At 54.7% G+C, this 19,404-nt stretch overlaps 2 protein-coding genes across 11 annotated transcripts in view; one reads left to right on the top strand and one right to left on the bottom strand.

The window, feature by feature from the left end:
- Positions 1-170: 170 nt before the first annotated feature.
- Positions 171-2,240, bottom strand: TAF11 (TATA-box binding protein associated factor 11). The gene is made up of 5 exons (XM_064635822.1): positions 2,031-2,240; positions 1,815-1,954; positions 1,556-1,643; positions 1,218-1,314; positions 171-610 (listed from the first exon to the last, which is right to left on the bottom strand). Exons 1-5 carry the CDS (start codon positions 2,208-2,210, stop codon positions 480-482), a joined length of 636 nt encoding a protein of 211 aa, XP_064491892.1. The 5' UTR covers positions 2,211-2,240; the 3' UTR covers positions 171-479.
- Positions 2,241-2,566: 326 nt separating this feature from the next.
- The window catches only part of ANKS1A (ankyrin repeat and sterile alpha motif domain containing 1A), a 72,072-nt gene continuing 55,234 nt past the window's right edge, over positions 2,567-19,404 (top strand). For 2 of the 10 annotated variants that reach the window (XM_064635786.1, XM_064635788.1), the window contains exons 1-3: positions 2,570-2,999; positions 16,981-17,061; positions 17,811-17,967. In XM_064635786.1, coding sequence (XP_064491856.1) covers positions 2,797-2,999; positions 16,981-17,061; positions 17,811-17,967 — 441 coding nt within the window. In that variant the 5' untranslated portion in view covers positions 2,570-2,796. Of the gene's footprint in view, positions 3,000-16,980; positions 17,062-17,810; positions 17,968-19,404 lie in introns of all 10 variants that reach the window. The other 8 variants (XM_064635796.1, XM_064635789.1, XM_064635795.1 and 5 more) reach the window with 6 other exon arrangements.

Below are 19,404 nucleotides of genomic sequence, written 5' to 3'. Positions count from 1 at the left end.
TTCCCAACTGTGCTGTTTTCTGGCTTTGGAAGCACAGCTGAGCCATGACTTCAGAGGCCCCAGGGACCCAGCATTGCCCCAGGCTGGGAGCAGCTCCAGGAGCACCTTGTGGGGGGCTGAGGCACAGCCTCATCCTGCCCTGCCCTGGCACACAGCGAGTCCAGCCGGGCCACCAACACAGAGCAACTTTAATGTACAAAAGAAGCCACATCTGGGCCAGCAGGAAGCACAGCCCTGGGGGGGAAATACTCTGAAGGCCGTGGATGTTCCTCTCCCTGCTGTGCTGAGGCAGAGGAGCCTGTGGCTCCAGGTCAGGAGCAACACCTGGCTCTGCCCAGTGCAGGGTCCTGAGCAGTGACTCAGGACTGTCCCTGTGGTCCCCGAGGTCTCACACCCCTCCCCAAGGGGCCTCAGGTTGTGGCTCAGCTGGGGAGGGTCCCAGAGGTTGCTGTTTCAGCCCCTCTCTGCTCCAGGGCCAGTCAGTGGAAGATGATCTTCTTGTACTTGGAGTTGGGGATCTGCCCTCGTGCCTTGAGCCTCCGCACGGCCTCTCTCATGTGCTTGGGCTGCAGGGGGGGCAGCTCCCCCCACTTCTCACACACGTCCAGGGCTGAACAACAAACACAGAGGTCACAGGAGGGGACACCTGAGCCCTCCCCCTCTCCTGCTGCTTCAGCTGCACTTGGAAAGGCAACAGGTAATGCTTGTGTTTAGGGTTTACAGCTCCTGCTTTGCTAATGCCCAGGAACGAACCTGCTCCATGAGCTCCTCCCTGACAGGAGTCCCAGGAGTGACCAGGACAAAGGGCCTCTGAACCACTCAGCCAGTGTGGATGTGCTGGATCCAGTCACACAGGGACTGATGTGCTTAAACCCAGGGCTGGGTGGGCTCTGGGGGGCTGTGGACAGAGGGGCTGTGCTCCCCCTGCTCCCTGTGACAGGCCCTGAGGCTGCAGGACCCCCAGCCCAGCTGGGACAGCTCCCAGGTCTCAAGGAACTCCTTTGTTCTCAGCAGCACTAAGGAGAGCCCTGGGCTGAGGGACAGAGCTGGAGCCGCGGGATCTCCTCGTGAGGAGCAGCAGCAGGACCTGGCTCAGGGGACAGAGGGGCTGTGCCAGCCCAGGCTGCCCTCGCTGTTCTGCCCTGAGCTGGGGCTGCCTCCCCTGGCCCTGTCCTGAGCTCGGGGCGCTGAATTCCCCCCCAGCAGCTGCCACTCACCCTCCTCCACCACCTCCCCCACGAAGACCTTGGAGATGCCGGACATGGCGATGACGACGTTCTGGGACACCGAGGTGCCTGTGATGGACTGGATGAGCTGGGGGGACAGGCAGGGACAGTCAGAGCCCCTCACCTTGACCCACAGAGACCCCCAGCCCCCCCGAGCTGCAGCCCCGCGCCGGCACCGCCGGGGGGCTGGAGCTGCCCCGCGGGCTCTGCCCGGGAATCCCTCGGGATCGGCAGTGCAGGGACACCGGGCTGAGCCGCGGGGCCGGGGCGGCTGAGGAGGGTCCTGGGGGGCCCCTCAGCCCTGTCCCGAATGCCCCTGCCCGTCGTACCCGTTTGATGGCGGCCTTGGGGAAGGCAGAGCGACGGTACATCTCGTACCGGTTCAGTTGCTCCTCGGAGAAGGACGAGACCAGAATCCTGCGGGGGGGAAGAACGATCGGTCACAGCAAAAATACAGCTCCGAGGCTTCTTCGGGTCCCCGCGGCCGCCATGCAAAGGCGCCCCAGCCGGGGCAGGGCTGGGCTGGGCTGTGCCCTGGCGGCTCTCGGGGGTGAGAAGGGGGATCTGGGACGGGTCCCCGGCACTCACTGCATCTTCTGGATCTCGTCCTCATCCACCTTCTGCTTCTTCTCCTTCCGCTCCTTCAGCTCCAGCTTCACCTTCCTGGCCGCGCTCGGCTGCAGCCCGGGCTCGTCCCCGTCCGCCGCCTCCCCCTCGGCGCTCCTCACCTGAAGGACATCGCAGCGCTCGCTCTGCGGCCGCTCGGCCCCTCCCGGGCCCGCTCCCGCCCGGCCCCGCTCTCACCTCCCCGTCCGCCCCCTCCGCCTTGGGCTCGCCGCCCCCGCCGGCCTCTCCCGCCTCGCCCTCGCCCTCCCCCTCCGCGGCCGCCGCGTCCCCCGCGCCGTGTCCCGCGGGCAGGGCCGGGCCCGGAGGCGGCTCCGCGGCCGCGGCGGCTCCGAGCGGGTCCCGGGCCGGGTCCGCCATGGCCGCGCCCGCGGCGCCGCCTGATGGCGCAACACTGCGAGTGCCCGAGAGGTGGGGCCTGTCGTCATGGTAACGGAACCGCCACGGCGCCTCCTGATGACGCAACAAACAGAGGACAGTGAGGGGCGGAGCCTGTCGCCATGGCAGCGGCGCCGCGGCGGCGCCCCGATGACGATTAACTAAGAGCGCCGTGAGGGGCGTGGCTTTTTTATCGCCATGGCAACGGCGCAGAGCCCGCGCCTCTTGATGACGCACAGATAGGGGCAGGGCGAGGAGGGGCGAGGCCTGTCGCCATGGCAACGGCGCTGCCGCGGAGGGCCTTGTGCTGGGCCCGGCCCCGCCCCGAGCCGGAGCTCCACACTCGGCTGCTCCCGCGGGGCAGAGAGCCGGGACACGGCGCTGGAGCGGCACCGCAGCCCAGCCCCGCCGCTGCGGGGAGGAAACCCCCCAAACCCCGCCCGGAAACGGGCGCGGCCTGAGGAACAGGGCGGGGCTGAGGGCGGGCCCTGCGCGGGTCCCGCCTCATCTGCTCCCGCCCCCCGAGGCCCCGCCCCGGAAGTGTCGCGGGCGCGGGGCCGCGCCGGCCATGGGGAAGGAGCAGGAGCTGCTGGAGGCCGCGCGCACCGGGAACCTCCCGGCCGTGGAGAAGCTGCTCTCGGGGAAGCGCCTCAGCTCCGGCTTCGGCGGCTCCGGCGGGGGAGGCGGCGGCGGCGGCTCCGCGGGGGGGGGCGGCGGCGGCGGCGGCGGTGGGAGCGGCGGTGTGGGACACCCGCTGTCCAGCCTGCTCAGGTGAGCGCGGCCCCGGGGCGGGCGGGGAGGGCGCTGTGCGGGGCCAGGGGCCAGGGAGGGAGCGGGGAGCTGGGAGTCCGTCCCCGGGGGGCCAGGTCATAGTCGGAGGCGCCTCAGGTGGGAGTCGAGGGCCGAGGGTGGGATAAGACACCGCGGAAGGTTGTGAGGGATGTGCGACCTGGAGACCCCGGGGAGTTCGGTGGGACCGGGGGCGCGGGGGGAGCCGCGGCAGAGTCCCTCGGGCCCGTGTGCCTCCGGTGGGCCAGGAGGGGAGGGCGGCTGTCTGTCTGTTTGGAGCGGGCACTGCCAGGGCTGGCGCTGCCCAGGGGTGTCCTGTTGCCCCGCTCCGACTGGTGTGACTGGGGAGCTGTGGTGCGTCTGGAGGGTTCTGGGTGCAGCCCAGGACGTGCGGGGGGTCCCGCGGTGGGAGAGCTGCCGGCTGTGGGTGTTGGGTGAGGTGTCCGGGCCCTGCTGGGGCACCCTCCCGGTGACCCTCTGTGGGGTCGGGGTCGGTTCTGGAGGATCTCCCTCAGTGGCTTTGGTGTCCCCAGCCCTGCGCTGTGCAATTCTCTGGTTTGAAGCTCTTGGACCTTTTTTAGTTTTTTTTCTCCTCCCCTTTTTTTGGCATCTGCTGAGGAAACCACTCAGTGCTGTGCTTCTGGAGCCACAGCTTTGTGCCACTTCAGCTTCTGCTGGAAATGCTGCTGCTCCTGGTCCCTGAGCAACTGGTTTGTACTGGAGCATGGGGAGGAGATTTGTGCCACTGTCACTACACACCTTGACTTTTGAGAGGGATGTGACTGGCCCGGTTGTGGCCAAATTTGATGTGTTTTCCCTTTGTCATAACCTGATCCCTGTCTGGGGCAGAGGCCCTGGCCAGGAGAGCTGCCCTGGGGCACAGGTTTGTGTTTCTGAAACGTGAATGTGCCTCTGGGTCAGACTGTGTCCTTCTCCTTGGATACATTGGATGCTCTGAGCCCTGGTTTGGGAGGGGAGTTGCTGCAGCCCCTCAGGGGGTGGCTGTGCGGGCGGGGGGCTCTGGTCAGTGCCGAGGGTCTGATTACACACGCTCTGAGCTGCACCAGCTCCACACGGGGCCCTTTCCCTGTGGACACATGGGGCTGTTTGACTCTGGCCGTGGCTTTGTGCACAGACATGTCTGACAGTGCCTGTCACAGTGTCACCTGTGTCCGCTGACGTGGCTGGTGGGGACACTGCAATGGTCCCTTTCCCCTCCCGAGTCCCAGCCCGAGGCTGTTTTCCCTGCACTGTGTGTTCTGTGTGTGTTCTGTGACAGCAGTTCCGGGTCTGGCAGCGCGTCCTCAACTCGCTGTGTGGCACCTGCTGCCACTGAGGGGCTTTGGGATTGTTTCCCAGCTCCTGACCCTTTGTTGGGCTTTGGCTCTGGGTTAAGTGACTCCAGGTGAGGAGCTTGTTGATGGGGTTTGGATGAGAAGCAGCTGCTGAGTGTCCCTGAAAGGAGAGGCCCAAGGGAGCAGCTGGGACAGATCAATTTTAGGGATGTGTTTGGTGGAGGAAACCTCACCTTTCCAACACTACAACATGGGAGCTTTTCTAGTGTAGGGTGTTGCCCCCTCAGCTGTGGGGAGAGCTCTGCCCTTGGTCAGGTCTGTGTGCTCCATGTTTTCCCTTCCTCAGGCAGCTGCCCCCTCCTACTCAGGCTGATCCCTGCTCCTGCCGAGGCTCCTCCCGTCTGTAAGGATCTGTCCCAACACGGGAGCTGCTGAGCTGCCCTCCACCCCCGGAGCTCATTCCTGCTGCAGGGTCATGAATGCTCAGCTGGGCTGGCAGAACTCCCTTGTTCCTTCCTCCTCCCGATTTTGGTTCCTTTGGATGTCGCTATTTAGTTCCTATTTTATTTTTTAAGTCCCAGTGTTTGGACAACCTGTTCCCAAAGCCCATGTGTCCCAAAGTGCCTGTCTCAGCCTTTTCTGGCAGTTCTGCAACATTTCAGGCATCTCAAAGATACAGTTTTGGATGAGGTACAAACCAGGCATTTCCTGGAATCCCCACGTTACACCTGGTAGGTGCTGAGCTGGTGCTTGCTCTGAGCTAGCACTCATCAATTTGGGCCATTTTTCTTCCAAAGAGAACAAGTGCTGCTCCATGAAGTGGTAGAAGATTCCTCTGGCAGTAAATTCCTTGGAATGTGGTGTTTTATCACATCACCTGAGCTGCCACCGTGCCTGTTATCAGGCAGATGTGAACTTTGTCACAGTCCAGGCTGTGGTGAGGCCGAGCCAGCCTGCTGGGTGTGGAGCCATGCACAGACTCCAATCACCTACAGCTGCAGGTGAGCAGGAAGCAGGACAGGATGGAGTGGGATAAGCCACAGGAGCAGTAATTGCAAAGACAATGGAAGTCTCTCCCGAGGAGGGAAGGTGCAGGGTGTAACACTCAGGATTTTGGGCAGAGGGACAAACCCTGGTGGGGTGGGGGAACAAGGAGGAGATGGGAGTCTGGAGTTTGCCAGAGAGGGTGGGCTCACAAAGAGGTGGTGTCTGCCAGGGTTTGGGAGGCTCAGTGGCCCCGGGATCAGCCCTTGTGCCGTGGGATCCGCAGGGCCTGGGGACGAGCTGGGGGCTGGATCAGCCCCTCGGCTGTGCCCGGCTGCTTCAGCTCCACACCTGACCACAGCACAGGCAAAGGCACCACGTGAGGACCAGTGAGCAGCCAGAGGGAAAATCCACTCCATGCATGTACAGCTTAGGGCTTATGAGCAGCAGCAAGTCCAGAAATCAGAAATGCACTGTGAATCCATGAGGGTTCTTGGATTTTCAGGGGCACTTTTGCATCAAGGCTGCAGAATTTGGATTTATTGGCTTTGGGTTTTTTTAGTGCTTCACTGCGAAGTTGAAGGCAGGAAACAACAAAATAATCTGTGGCTGAGCTATCAGGCTGCATTCAGGAGGTTTTGCCAGGAGCAGTGAGGGATGGGTTGTGTTAAAGCCAAATCTGCAGAAAAAGCTTTTTATTTTTAACTATTGCTGTGAAAAGCCTGGATCTTTGTTGCTGGGAGGGGAAACTGAGGCTGCTGCTGAGCCCTAGATGAGCTATGCAATCCTCTGGGAATGTATCAAGGAGACACTTCTGCTGGGAAGGAGGAGTTTGGGTGCACATCTGTTGTGGGAAGGGTTGGGTGCTGCTCCACAGAAGCCACAGCCTGTGTTCCAGCCCATTTGCAGCAGTTGCTGCTGGTGAGGGGGTCTGGTTGGTTTAGGGAATGACATGGTGGGATGGCAGAACACTTGAAGTGGGTCCTGACAATTCAAGGGCGGTTTGGAGTCAGAAAAATGAGTTGTATTAAAACAAAGAGGGGTTTGGTGTTTGCTCTGGTGCAGCTGATGGTTCACAGCATCACAGGGGAGCTGCTCCCCCTGCATCCCCACAGAACTGGGCAGCACTGGGTCTGTCCCTCTCCTGCTGCTGTGATTAAGCATCTCACCCTCTTCAGGCTGTCTCCTCTCCCGCCCTGCCGTGCACACACCGCAGGACGGAGCCCTCTGTAATTGCACACCCAGCAGGGGCTGCTGGACGTGCTCCTGCCACAGGCACGGGTGTGCACCAGGGCTCTGCTGGGAATCGTTTCCTGAGCACTTCTTAAAGAATTCAAAGGCTGCAGCGACTGGCTGTGTGATCTTGTGCTGCAGCTTTGGAAGGTTTTATTTGCATGCTCTGGTCACGGTTCCGTGCTCGGGGCTGGGTCAGGAGCCCGGGGCTCTCCCTGCTGTGGGACCTCCCAGCTCCACTGGCCCAGGCCCCGGGTGCTGCTGCTCCCCTCTGTAGAGCAGGACTCGGGGTTGTGCAGCACCCAGTCTTTACCCACATGCTGAGTCCTCTGGTGCTCTGAGACTCCCTCTCTTGGGAGTGTCAGTGTGTCAATGTGTTTATGTCAGCTGGAGGGTGAGAAACACATAAGCTTACTTTTTGCCTTGCTTTGAGAGTGTTTTGAAGTGCCAGTTGGGTTTTGGAAATAGCCATGTGCTTGTAGAGGTTACCTCAAATATTCCATGAGGGAGTTGCTGTGGGCTGAGATGTGGTGTGAGGAATATGAGGTGAGTCAGAGTCTCAGGTGAGGAGTGTCAGGTGGGTCGGATTGTGTTGAGGATGTTGGAACCAAGGCAGCTGCTGCCCACTGATGAGTGCAGTGTGTTAGCAGTCACAGTGTCCTGTGGTGGCAGGAGCAGAGCCCAGACACGGGGCTTCCCAGTGTTTTTTCCAGTTGTCAGGTTACACACCTTCCCAGGAGCATTTGCAGGGCTCACTTAAAGTTTGTGCTCTGCCCCGTTGGGAGGAGCAGTGAAACACATCCATGACATGCATTTACTCGTGCTCAGGCCTGGCTCCAGTGCTGGCTGGAGGATCCTGAGCAGTGTGAGGATTGAGCAGGTGGTTTGTGCTCAGGTGCTCGTGAGACTTGGGTGCACTGAGGGATGTTGTGAGGTAATGCATTGTTCCAACGAGACAGAAGGACAAACAAGCAGGATAGAACATAGACATACATGGAAGGTGTGGCACAGAGTAGAGGGGATACAGAAGGGAGGATAATGCACCCCAGACCAGAGGGAAAGCCTCTTGCAGCTGCCCCTGGACAAGGGGAAGGCAGTTCCCGGAGGCTGAGTCCCTCCTGTGGCAGTGCTCAAGGGGCTGCCTGGGTGGCTGGAGACAGAATGTGTGCCAACACCTCCACTCCATGTGAGCCCTCTGCCTTTCCCAGGCTGTGCCATCCACTCCTCAGATGCAGCTGTGGAGTGCTCTCGTGCTCCAGCTGTGGGAGTCCTTTCAAGGTGAAGTGTCCTTGAGATGAGAAGGTGTCTCTGAACACAGTGATGGCCATTTCCTCTTGGCACTGCAGCGCCAGCTCTGCCCGATGCTGAGCTGGCACTGCCACTATCCCAAAGCTGCTGCTCTGGAGTACAGCTTAGTCATGGAAATGAGATAAATCCTATTTCACAGAAACTGGTAAAAATAAAACTGTTGAGGATTGATTTGTTTCTATAGCAACCGACTGGAGAAGTGAGTGCAGCTGCTGTCTGCAGGAGGGAGGAAAACAGCGCTGGAGACGTGGGTGCACCTGGGCTGGCTGTGGGCAACGGGAGAGCTTGGGGGGCTGGAGAGGGAGAGAGGCTCAGTTAGAGACAGGACAGCAAGGTGTGAGCTGCCTTTGGAACAACATTGGAGCTGGAGTGTGTGCATGTACCCTCTTCTACACAAAACCTGAAGAGCCTGTGTGATGTCCTCAGAGCTCTGCATGTCCTGCTTCCCAAAGGACTGTGCTCCTGCACCCTCATGGGGGGGGAATGCCCTGCTCAGGGTCAGCCAGAGCATTGATGCCATGTGGTGCCTGGGTGTCCATCGTGTCATGGGCACGTTTCTAAACCTAAATCTGAAATTACTTTGTCTTGTCGCCGTGGCTTGATGAGAAATGTTCAGATTTGAGAAGTTTGGATGAATAGTAGAGCTAAATTTTCTCGATTACCCTTTAACTCAAACTGAACAGCTGGATGCTGCACAGCAGCCTGGGCCAGGGCAGGGGTTTCTTTTTGTATCCTGGAAGAAAATCCAGTTGGGCTTCCAGACTGCTGGATAAGGAGCTTGAGTTTGGAACCAGCTGTGGCACACACAGGGTAGTAAGGTGGCTATTTCCCCAGGGTTAGTGAGGGTGAGCTGCTTAAGTGCTGGGGAGGCTGCAGGATGCCAAGTGCTGGGACTGTGTGTTTAGGTAAGTGCTTAACCTGCTGACGTGTCCCATCTCTTGTGGCTGCTGAGAATTTCAGGTGACAATCAGTGTGAACACCCAACATAGCAGGGTGCTGAGGGAATTACAGGAGGAGGAGTGTGTGCCTGGCCTTACCGGGTGCTCTGCAAGAGCCTGAGATATTCAGCTGAAGGGAAGTTGAGCTTGAGTTGGTGTTCAGGTTTGGTAAACCCAGGTACATTTGCACTCCTCCCTTGTTATTTAAACACATGGTTTCTTTTAAAGGGAAATTAGATTTAAAAATTAACCTCAGGCTTTTTCCAGCTCAAAGGAAGTGTCTGTAGTGCCACGTACTGAGGACGCAAGAACAAAACCCTGTCTGAGAGTGAGTGCCATAAATATTATGTAAATATATTATCTCATTAGATTTCTATCTAATGCCATTGGCTGCCGTTGTGCAGATCCTGGGGCGAGCAAGGCTGAAGATGTCATAGGTGGTCTTTCAAATGTAATATTGAGGTGGGTTGGAAATTAGGTGAAACAACTTTTGCCTCATCCTAATTAAGACAGTGTGAGAAATCCTCTCAAGTTTGGCATTACAAAGTGCCTGGTTTGAGAACAGAATCAATTGCAGAGGCTGGGTGGCCACTGAGGTTTGAAGCAGGAATCCAGGGGTACTCCCCAGGCCTGCCACTGAAAGCAGCTCCTGGCTGGGAGGGAGGAGGGCTCTCGAGCAGGAGCAGGGCAGGACCGTCGTGCTCCCTATGCTCTGTTTGGCTGCCTGCCTCATGATCTCAGCTCTGGCCTTATCTCTGTAGATAGTGCAGATGAGTAATGACAACTCTGGGAGCTAGCTCAGGATTTGGGAATAATTTCCTGCCTCGGCCATTCACTCTTGTTCCTGTTCTGTAAGGGACTGGATTTCACGGATGCTTCTGCAGTAAAAGGATGTCCTTTCTGATCTTCATCTTTCTTTTCCTGAGCTTTCTCAGGAACTGGTGTGTAAGTTGATGCTTTCCCTGCTTGCATGGCACATACCAGGAAGGAGCAGGGGCTGATCACAGTGATCACAGAGCTCTTTGACTGCTCAGGTGTGTCTCCTGTGCTCCCACTGGAGCCACCGTGGCGGGTGTAAAACTTCTGTTTTACCTCCTTCCCTCGCTGTCTTTGCTCTCCTTTCCCTGTCACTTGCTCTTTGGGCACCCAATTAAAAAACTCGTCAAGAAGGAATGTCTCTGGAGTCGGTGGTATGTCTGTGCCTTGTTTGTGTCCCACACTGTTGCCAGTTAATCTCTCCTTGCTGTGTCTTTCTTTAGCCCTCAGGGACTCCTGGTTAAGCTGGAGCTGGGATTTGATACAGGCTTAAATGGAGCCATGTGGGTGAGCTGCTGGGCTGCTGGTGTGGGCTGCGTTCAAGGGCAAAGTCTGCTCAAAACGCTTCAGTGGAAGCTTTGTTGTGGCTCTGAATTCTCCACTCCCGTGTCCCCTTCCTCGAGGGCCTCGTGTCCCATCCCATTGTTCTGGTGTTCAGTATCAGAGCAACTAATTTCCTTTTACTCCAACGCAGCAGTGTTTCACAGCAGTGTTTCACAGCCTGTCTGATGTGCGGGCCAGTGCCTGGGGGTCCCTCCTGAGCTGTGGGACTGTCCCCATGTGCGTGGTCCCTCCGTGGGAACAGTCGGGCACTGTGGTGCCAGCACCGTTCAGAGCCCTTGTGGGATGTCGTGCGAGTCTCCATCTCACTGGTTTCAGTCTCCCTAAGGCAAAAGTGCACTCTGGATGCAGTTGTTGTTACAAAATAATTGCATTTGCTTTTTAATTGCTGTAGGGAAGGGGTAATTCAGTCCCTGAATGTCTGTTTCTCTGGCTCTGCTTGACTTGGCCTATTTACCTGCTTCTCATCCACCCCAGGTCAGACACGCTGCAGTTCAGCATTCCAGGCATCAGGGCTGGGCAGCAGCCAGGCTGAAGGGACGGGAGTGGGTTTGGGGTGACACAAAGGGAGCCACGGTGGCCCAGGGAGCAGCGGCACGTGGCCACCTCGAGCAGCCTGTTGGCACTGAGATGGAGAGAACATGGGCGTGGGTTTATTGTTTCTGTACAGAGCAGGTCTGAGCCTGCACCGGGGGAGGGTGTCTGTGTTTAAAGTGTCCACCTTCCCTATGCCCTTCCAGGTGCAAGGTTCCTGCTAGAAATCCCCAATTTTGGATCAGATCTCTGTTCTGGGAAACAGAGCGCTGGAAACAAGCAGTAACTTTGAGCTGTTCTGATCCCATTGGTGTTGTCTGACAGTGCCCATGTGGCCGCTGTGCAGAGCAGGCAGTGAGCACAGAGGCACGTTTTCTGCCCTCCCAAAACACATAAGTGGCACATCCATTCCTGTGCAGGGGCACTGACGGGCAGGGGAGGGAATGTGCTCTGCCAGGATTTTTTTCTGGGCAAATTCCTTTTGGTGACATTTTTACTCCAAGCTCAGAGCTTTGTGCCTGTCAGAAGGGAACGGTGCAGATGGACATGTATGACTCCAGACACGATGCTCCATTGCTGTTGGCTAACTGACATGTCCCGTGGGATTCTGCAGCTTGTTAAATCATCTCACAAAGGAGACGGGGGAGGGAAAGCCCAGTACAAGGTTGCCAGCTGTAATCAGCTCGGTGCTGCAGCATCGGCTGCTTGGTGGCTTTGATCAGGAATTTGTGGCTGCCCAGGCAGCTTCCTCTGTTTCCCTGGGAGTGCTGGATGGAGGGAAGGCCAAGGGAAAGTCTGCACCATCTACACATGTCCTGCTAATTTTCTCTGCACCTAGTTCTTTTGTACTGTATTTTCTTGCAGTTAGTGGCATCTTCTCCAGTGCTGTGGAGCAGAGCTGAGCTGCAAACAGAGAGCAGGGAATGCTTCCCTGAGCAGTGCTCTGATTCCTGTTTGCAGATCTGGGATGTTGCCAGCTCCAGGCTGGTTTATCACATTCATAACATTGCTCAGTTCATTGAATTTTTGCACGAATGTTTTGATTCCTTTTGCTCTTACTCCTCCAACCCCCATCTAGTCAGATGCAAAAGAGGAGAATGTGCTGCAAAATTGGCATTTAGTAAACCTCAGTGAGAGGTTTGTGAACATTTGGTAAATGTTGTCAAATCTGTCCTCTCTTAGGGGTCACTTTCCCACTTTGAAGGGCAGCTTCAAGGCTTCCTGTCAAACCTTCCATCTGCATGTTGGGTGGCTGCCTTCCTATTTTCCCTGCTCTTCTCCTACCATCGTGCTGCCCTTGGACGGGGTGTGGAGAGAAGGATGCTCCTGCACACATCAGACCCCAGAGCTCCTGGACCCCTCCCCAGAGACTTGGCTTTCCCTGACTCGACTACTGACACTTTTTACACTTCTCCCAGCAAAGCTCGTTTGGCCATGGCCTGGTGATGAGCCCGTGTTGTGTGGGACTGTTCCCTGGCCTGTCATCAGCTGCAAATGCTCTCTAATGGGAGTGGATTGCAGAGTGCCTGTAATGCTTTTAAGAATAAAGGGCAGCACGTGCACTCAAACCAGACCTGGATTTTTCCTGTCCTGCAGCTCTTTCTTTGCTCTGGCTCAGAGGGGTTCTCTGATGTAGCACACCCTGCACGCCTGACCTGGCCTTTCTGTCCCCACTGCGTAATGGGGGTGACAGAGCCCACTGCCACCTCCCACCATACATTAAATAAATGCATTTCCACTGCCAGGAGCCATCTGTAAGGCTGGGGCTGCCCTCTTCCTGGGGGGTATTTTAGCTTGGATGGACGAGTTTCTATTAGTGATGCCAACCCTGTCGGGTTCCTTTGTAGCATGAGCTGCAAGCCCAGGGTTAAATGTATGATTGTCGTAGTCTGCACCAACCTGAACAGCCTCCCTCTGGAAGTGCTTGTTTCTCACAGGGCACTGTTGACCTTATGCTGGCTGAATTGTCTGTAGGTGTTGGGCAACGAGGCTGGAGCTGTTGGCAATCGTTGTTCAGAACTGTTTAACTCAGAATGAGCTGATAAAGTGGGAGCTTGGGGTCTGGTTCTGTGCAGAGGGCCAGGCATGGCTCTGCCTTCAGTCAAAGTGGGACTGAACCTGAGGGTTTTCACTGGAGTCCCTGGTCAGTGGCTCTGCCTTCACCACTGGGTGCCTCGGGTAGGTCTTGCACTGGCTGTGGTGTTGTGCAATGTCAGCTGGGTCACTTCCACATTCCCTGCCCATGTTAAGGTCCCTGTTTTTCCCCATCCATTCTGGCATCCTGTATTTGAGCTCATGATCCTTTAACTTTGAGGGAAATCCACCTGCTTTTCTTATAGCAAATGAAAATCTGGACCAAGAAGTTGAGGAATGCAGAAGCTTTGGCTTCCTTTGCAGCCAATAGCTGGAATCTGACTGGCTGCTTTCCCTGGGCTTTCCCAAAACCTGCCAAGAGGGGCTGAGACAGTATTACTTGTGATCCAGCCACATTCTCCCTTGCCCCAGCAATACTCTGCTTTAATCTTCTCCAGCCTTGCATCAGCTGTTTATTTTTGGAAAGGCTGTTGCATTATCTGGTGGTTGAGGCAAGCAGGGAGTTGGTTCCTGCTCCATTGGGAGTCCCACCACGCTGGACCCTTCCCATTGGCAGGGTGGAAACAGCAGTGGCTTCTTCACCCTTCAGGAAAACATAAGCAGCTCTCTGACTCTGAGACCTTGCCCAAAGTGTTTGATTGTTTGTGTTCCCCTCTGTAAGCAGGAAATACCAAGTGAGGGTCGTTGTTCACTGCAGGAATCCAGCAGTTGTATGGATGTGGATAGCTGGGATGTGTGTGAATGACCTGCTGTGGTGGCCTCTGGGCAATGGACTTGAGGGAATCTGCCTCCAGGCCTCTCTTTGTCTCTAAGGCATTGAGCAAAGTCCACAAACATCTGGGGCCAGTGCTCAGCTGCTTTAAACTTCCTGGTGACCTTGGGCCAAGCCACTCTCTCCTCTGGTGTCTTGTATCCAGTATCAAGCTTTTTGTCTTTGATGTTGGGTGTGCAAATACACAGGTGCAATGACCTCTGCTCTGCACAGGCACCAGTCCCTGAGGTCTCCTGATCCTTCCATAATCCACCTCAGTGAGACCAGAAACCAGTCCTGAAGGGTCATCATTTGAGCTGAAAACACCGAGTTGTTCTCTAGGCTTGGCCTTGCTCTAGCCCCCTGCCTGGGATGATTTTGTGAGTAGAGTTACTCCAGTTGGGAAGAAAGAAATGGAAAAGCAAGAGGACAAATATGGTCTTGTTTAAAGGAACTTTGGGGGCTGACCGTGACCTAAAGCATGTGCTTTATTCAGCAGTTTTTACAAGCAGGAAGCTTTATTTAAAGGCTCCAGCACTTGCTGAATCGTGGAGCAGGAGAGAGCTGAGCGCAAGAAGTACTTTCAGTGAAGCAGATTTTGCTGTTTTCAGAGCTTTTCTGATGTCCTCACCATTGGGTTTTAATTGCCTTAAGCAGGTGCTTCAGGAGCATCATTAGATGCTGCTCTGGTGCAGCAAAGGGGGTGAGATCTGGGTAATCTTTGAGAATGTTGGGTTTGTGATAGAGACCATTAAGTTAAAAACAACACCCCTCTGTGATGTGAAGGGGTTTGGGGGGATTTTGGGGGAGAAACAAGAAAGCAATGGTGGTCAAATTGGCTTCAGACCTTTACTGAGGACCTGTATTTACAGTGGTCTCCTGCCTGCACTGGGATCTGTGCTTCTGTTTAATCAGAAACAGCCCAGAGTTACTCTGTACACAGAGTTCTGGGCTTTGGCCTCTTCTTCTCTCAGCTCTCTGTTTCCATACCTTAGGAGAACTCTGGCCTTCCTGGCAGAGCTGGAGAGGAAGAGGAGGGGAGAGACTGATGTACTTGACTGCAGTCTGCACATATAAATAGTTCTCCTCTTGGATCCTTCCAGTCTGATCTTCTGGGTGATTTGACCTTTCTTTGATAAAAGCTTTCTTTATTTGCAGGAATAAAAGGTCAAAGGGTAGGAGAGGACACAGCAGATTTTTTAAAATATTTTTATATCTTGGCAGTTGGTTTCTGCAGCACCCAGCACTCACTGCTGGGCCAGCTCCCCCCTGGGCTCCAGCTTTCCTCCTTCTCTGAGCTCCTTTAGTAAACTTGGCATTTAACTCTAAAGCACTGACCTGAAGATTTCTAAGGAAGGTTATGGAAGTGTTTTATCGTGGGGACACGCACGTCTTCCCACGGGGACGGATGTCCTGGCTCCAGGTCACTTTGGGCACAGAGCTCATTTTATGCCCACTGCACCACCGACCCTGGTTTTCCTTGGTTCATAACTTCAGCTGAAAGAAAAGCTGGTGTTAAATGCTGCTGGTTTTTCCTGTGTTCACCCTGAAGTAGTTTGAGCTCAGCATCCAAACACAGCTTGGTTTAATGTGTAAAACCATGGGACTCTGGCACTGCCCAGGTTATGGACGAGCAAAGGCAGCGCAGGTGCAGTGTTAGAAGGGCTCCAGATGGCACACGAGGCTTTCTGGCTTGAGTTCTAACCATTAATTGCCACTTTAAATCCAGCAATAAATTATTTGGGCAACCACAGTGCAGGATCCCACTGCCAGGAACAAACCGGAGCTGAGCACTACTCAGTCCCCTTTGTGCTTCAGGCCAGCACAGCTGGATGGGGCAGGGCACTCCTGCACTCACTCTGGTGTCTCACTGACCTTCTGGTTTAAGCCATCCATCGTCCTGCACACCCTGTTGTTGGTGTTGGAGGTGCACTGCATGCGTGTGTTGGCTTGTGTTTGCTCCCGGAGCGCGGGATGGTGTGCGGGGTGCCTCGGGATAAGCCTCTGATCCTTTGCAAATTGGATTTTGTGGCTCACTTGCCTGTCCTCTTGGATGAAGGTTCCCCTTAGCTGCCTCTCCTCTAGCAGAGCTGATGTCCATCTCAGGTCTGCAAAGCCTTTTATAATGCTCTGCGGATCAGGAGTCACTCGGAGGGAACAGGGACAGACTTTCCATTTCCCATGGAACACGCTCTAGAGTGAGTCTGTTGCTTCATTCCCTTCTGAATTTCCACTCGGTCTGCACAAGATTCCCACTGGTTTGGTGCCTTTCCTGCTGGTTTTGCTCACTGTAGCACCTAGGTGTTCCTGGCTAGCAGCCCCCCAGTGATGATGGGTATTGCAGGAAGCCTCTGAGCCACATGGGTCGTGGTGATTGTGTGCTGGGGAGACAATGGACTGCTCAGGAAAGGTCTGCTTCTAATAGGTTTGAAACCAGTTCAACTGGAGATTGGAGGCTATTAAGTTTTACCCCTAAAGAAGACTGTGCAGGAAAAAGTACTATGTTGGCACAAGGGAGATTGCCAGGGCTTGTGATAAACGCTGTGTAATTCCTGAAAGGATGGAGTGTAAAGCACACTGGCACATGGGTGGTGGGTTGTGCTGGTGAGGGCCCTCATCAGGAAAGGTGAGCAGTTCCAGTTTACCTGTAAGAGCATACTGGTTTGAGTTCCATTGCCTGTTCTGGGAGAGGGTGGTGGCACTAGTGAGGGGTAGCAGACACCACACTCCTTTCACAGCAAGGTCAGGAGCAGCACCAGCCCCTCACTCACACTGTTCTGCACTGATGTGAACAGGACACCTTCCAGGGGTGGGGGGAAGAGTAATTCTCGGCAGGGTTAATTCTTAAATCCGTGGTGCTTGACTTTTGAACAAGGGAGGGAAGTGAATGCTCTCAGAAGTGCTGGGAGACCACCTACTCTTTTGTACAGACCACCAGCAGCTGACAGATGGAAGTGATTTTGGGACAGTGAGAAGTTAGTGTGGAATCACACTGCTGACCAAGAGCAGGCTCTGTATCCCACAGTCTTTGACTTACAGCCCCTGCTTGTGACTCTTGCCATGGAGGGAAGAGAGTTTCCCAGAGCCACTGGAATTCTTCAGCGGGGTGTGAATTAGCAGTGCATCGATGGTTTGTGGTCTCTTGTGGTTCACCCTAATAGACACACGTTCCTCTGAAGATGCTTTTTGGCAAGCACAAGTATGGCTGAAGGATGTGTGGGAGTGGGAGCTCTGACTGGAAACCAGGAGGGCCTGGTAAAGCAGAGGAGTGAGTCCCTGTGCCGGTGTGTGCTGCGGCACTGACCCCTCAGCTCGACTCTGTGCTCCACGTGACTGCTCCTGACCACAGCTGCCCAGATACCCAGTGTGAGAGCTCTGCTGCCCCTGTCCTTGCCCTGTCCCTCTTTGCTGTTTGCCTAAGTGTCCCCTGTCCATTTTCTGTATTGCAGCATCTGGAGAGGGCCCAACGTGAACTGCGTTGACAGCACTGGATACACCCCACTGCACCACGCTGCTCTCAACGGCCACAGGTGAGTCCTGCTCCCATCTTTGCTCACAGGGGATGGATGTTTTGTGCTTTCCAGGCCACGGTTCTGTGTCGTTCATTCACTTGTCACTTCCATGGCGCTGGTGAGTGCTGGTGCTGCAGCACTACTCCATCTTCAGGGGAAATGGAGAATGTCACTGCTTTGGCTGCTGTACAGTGTGATCTTACAGCTTGAAATATTTGGCAAAACATTGAGGTTTTCAACCAACCACCCTTTTATTTCAAAGCAATTTGGATATGCTGTAACACCACGTGAAAGGGACTCCCTGTGACAGTCCCTGCAGTCTGTCTGGTGTCCAGGGTGGACTGGGCCTGCACCACTTAGAGTTGCCTTGTGTGCACATCACATTTGGAAGTAACTCCAGTCTTTACCGTGGTGGATCTCGTGTTATTCATTGCTGCTGAAGGTATTGAGAAATGGAATAGAGCTAAAATCTTTATTCACCTTCACTGTGCTGATGCAATTCACTTTGCAGCAGAGGCTTGTGGCTGACTTCAGCCCCTGTTCAGCCCCATTAGCATGGAGGCAACGTGGATCTTTTCTGAGCTCATCTCATCAATATTTATTTCTCTTTTTTTTTATTTCCTTGGGTGGCATTTAATAGGAACACTTTAAAATCATATTTCAGGAGGATCTCCAGTATTCTGTTCAGACTCACTTTTCATGCAATACAGAATGTAACTGTGAAACAAGAACTGAGTGTCTTAGACTCAAGTTCCCTTCTCCCGCAGGGACGTTGTGGAAGTTCTGCTGAGGAACGACGCCCTCACCAATGTGGCAGACTGCAAGGGCTGCTACCCCCTGCACCTGGCAGCCTGGAAGGGAGACGCCGACATCGTGAAGCTCCTCATCCACCAAGGCCCTTCGCACACCAAAGTGAATGAGCAGGTCTGCTGGTTTTCTCTGATGTACCATTGAATCACTGCCCTTGCATGGAGAGAGACTCCTTCAGCTGACTCCTGACCCTTCCCAAACCAGCAGCAGTGGTTATAAGGTCCTGTTTGCTGGTGGGATAAGAGGGGCACTGCCTAAAGCAATACCTTCAGTTCTGAGTTAGTGGTAGGATGAGAAAGGTATTTAAGTTTTATAGACAGACACACAAATATGAGAACTTCTCAACACCTAGGAAGTGTTCTCCTGCTTCTGGGCTTCTAAAACTAACCCATAGTTTTCTTTTCAGTTGCTGGATAGCTGAGCAGGTTTCTAGTTCTGCAGAAGATCCATTGGCTCCCTCCTTTGGGAACTAATCAAGGCAACTTTGTTTAGTCTCTGTTTGGCCGTGCTCTCTTAGCTGCTCTCCTGGCTTGTCTCTGGCACTTGCTCCAGTTCACTAATTTGTAAGTTCTAAGATAATTTTAACCCTATTTGCCCCCAGATAAATCCTTAGCTTAATCTTAAATTATTTTCTCAATCGGGCAAGAAAAAAAGCCTCTTGGATTTCTTCCATTTGTCAAGCTGATAGTTTTGGTCTGGGGTGCAGAGGGAATGAGGGGTATGAGACAGCTCTGTCCACTCCAGAGGACTGGCTCCCCTGTAACTGTCCCGTGCACATCAGAGGGACCTTACAGTTCCAGAGAACCTCTGGAATGCTACTGCTGGAAGACCCAAATACTTCTCTTGTTTCATGGTTTTGTTTAAGGGAACTCGTTTTCTGAGGCCAGCTGAGCAGGGTCACTGACCTTGTCGCTGGGTGAGCCTGGCAAACAGTCACAGGCCTAAATCAGGTGCTTGGGCCCTGGTTGTCCTGTCCCTAAGGCAGGAACATCTGATATCCCTGTGAATCAGCTCCCAGCCCACTGAGGTGTGCATCAGGAGGAGAGGAGTAAACCAAAATAGGTTTGCCTGCCTTAGTAGCACAAGGCTAAACCTGACCATTCATTCCGAAGGTAATTCCCAGGTAGGTCAGGCACCCGTGGCTTGAGTTCAGCAAATTGTCACAGTCAGGGTGAGCAGCTGGGAACTGGGAGTCCCTGCTGCTTGTTTGCTCTGTGTGTGCACTTTTTCAGAAGCTGAGGAGCAAACTCCCTTCATAGTCAGGTTTAAGAGTCCCAGTCCTGCTTCCAGCTGCACCTTATGGGGACCCAAGTGCCACACTGCAGCTTCCTGGGACAGGTAGCTCGATGCACCAGGCTGCCCCAGGCCTAAATGCTGCTAAAGCAGCAGGAATGAAAAATCTAATTTCCTACACTCCTCAGTCGGGCAGGAATAATGAGGAATGTTTGTTTTAATGTCTCTGGTGGTAGTTTTGCAGTTTGGGGCTGTGGTTAATCACGTCTCCAGGCACAGCTGCAGGCACTCTGGTTACAGAGGTTTGAGTTCAGGTAG

Source organism: Pseudopipra pipra, chromosome 25 (genome assembly GCF_036250125.1).
Source record: "Pseudopipra pipra isolate bDixPip1 chromosome 25, bDixPip1.hap1, whole genome shotgun sequence".
Lineage (NCBI taxonomy): Eukaryota > Metazoa > Chordata > Aves > Passeriformes > Pipridae > Pseudopipra > Pseudopipra pipra.
The sequence above is the reverse complement of the archived record's forward strand: the minus strand, read 5'-3'. Positions and strand labels throughout refer to the sequence as shown.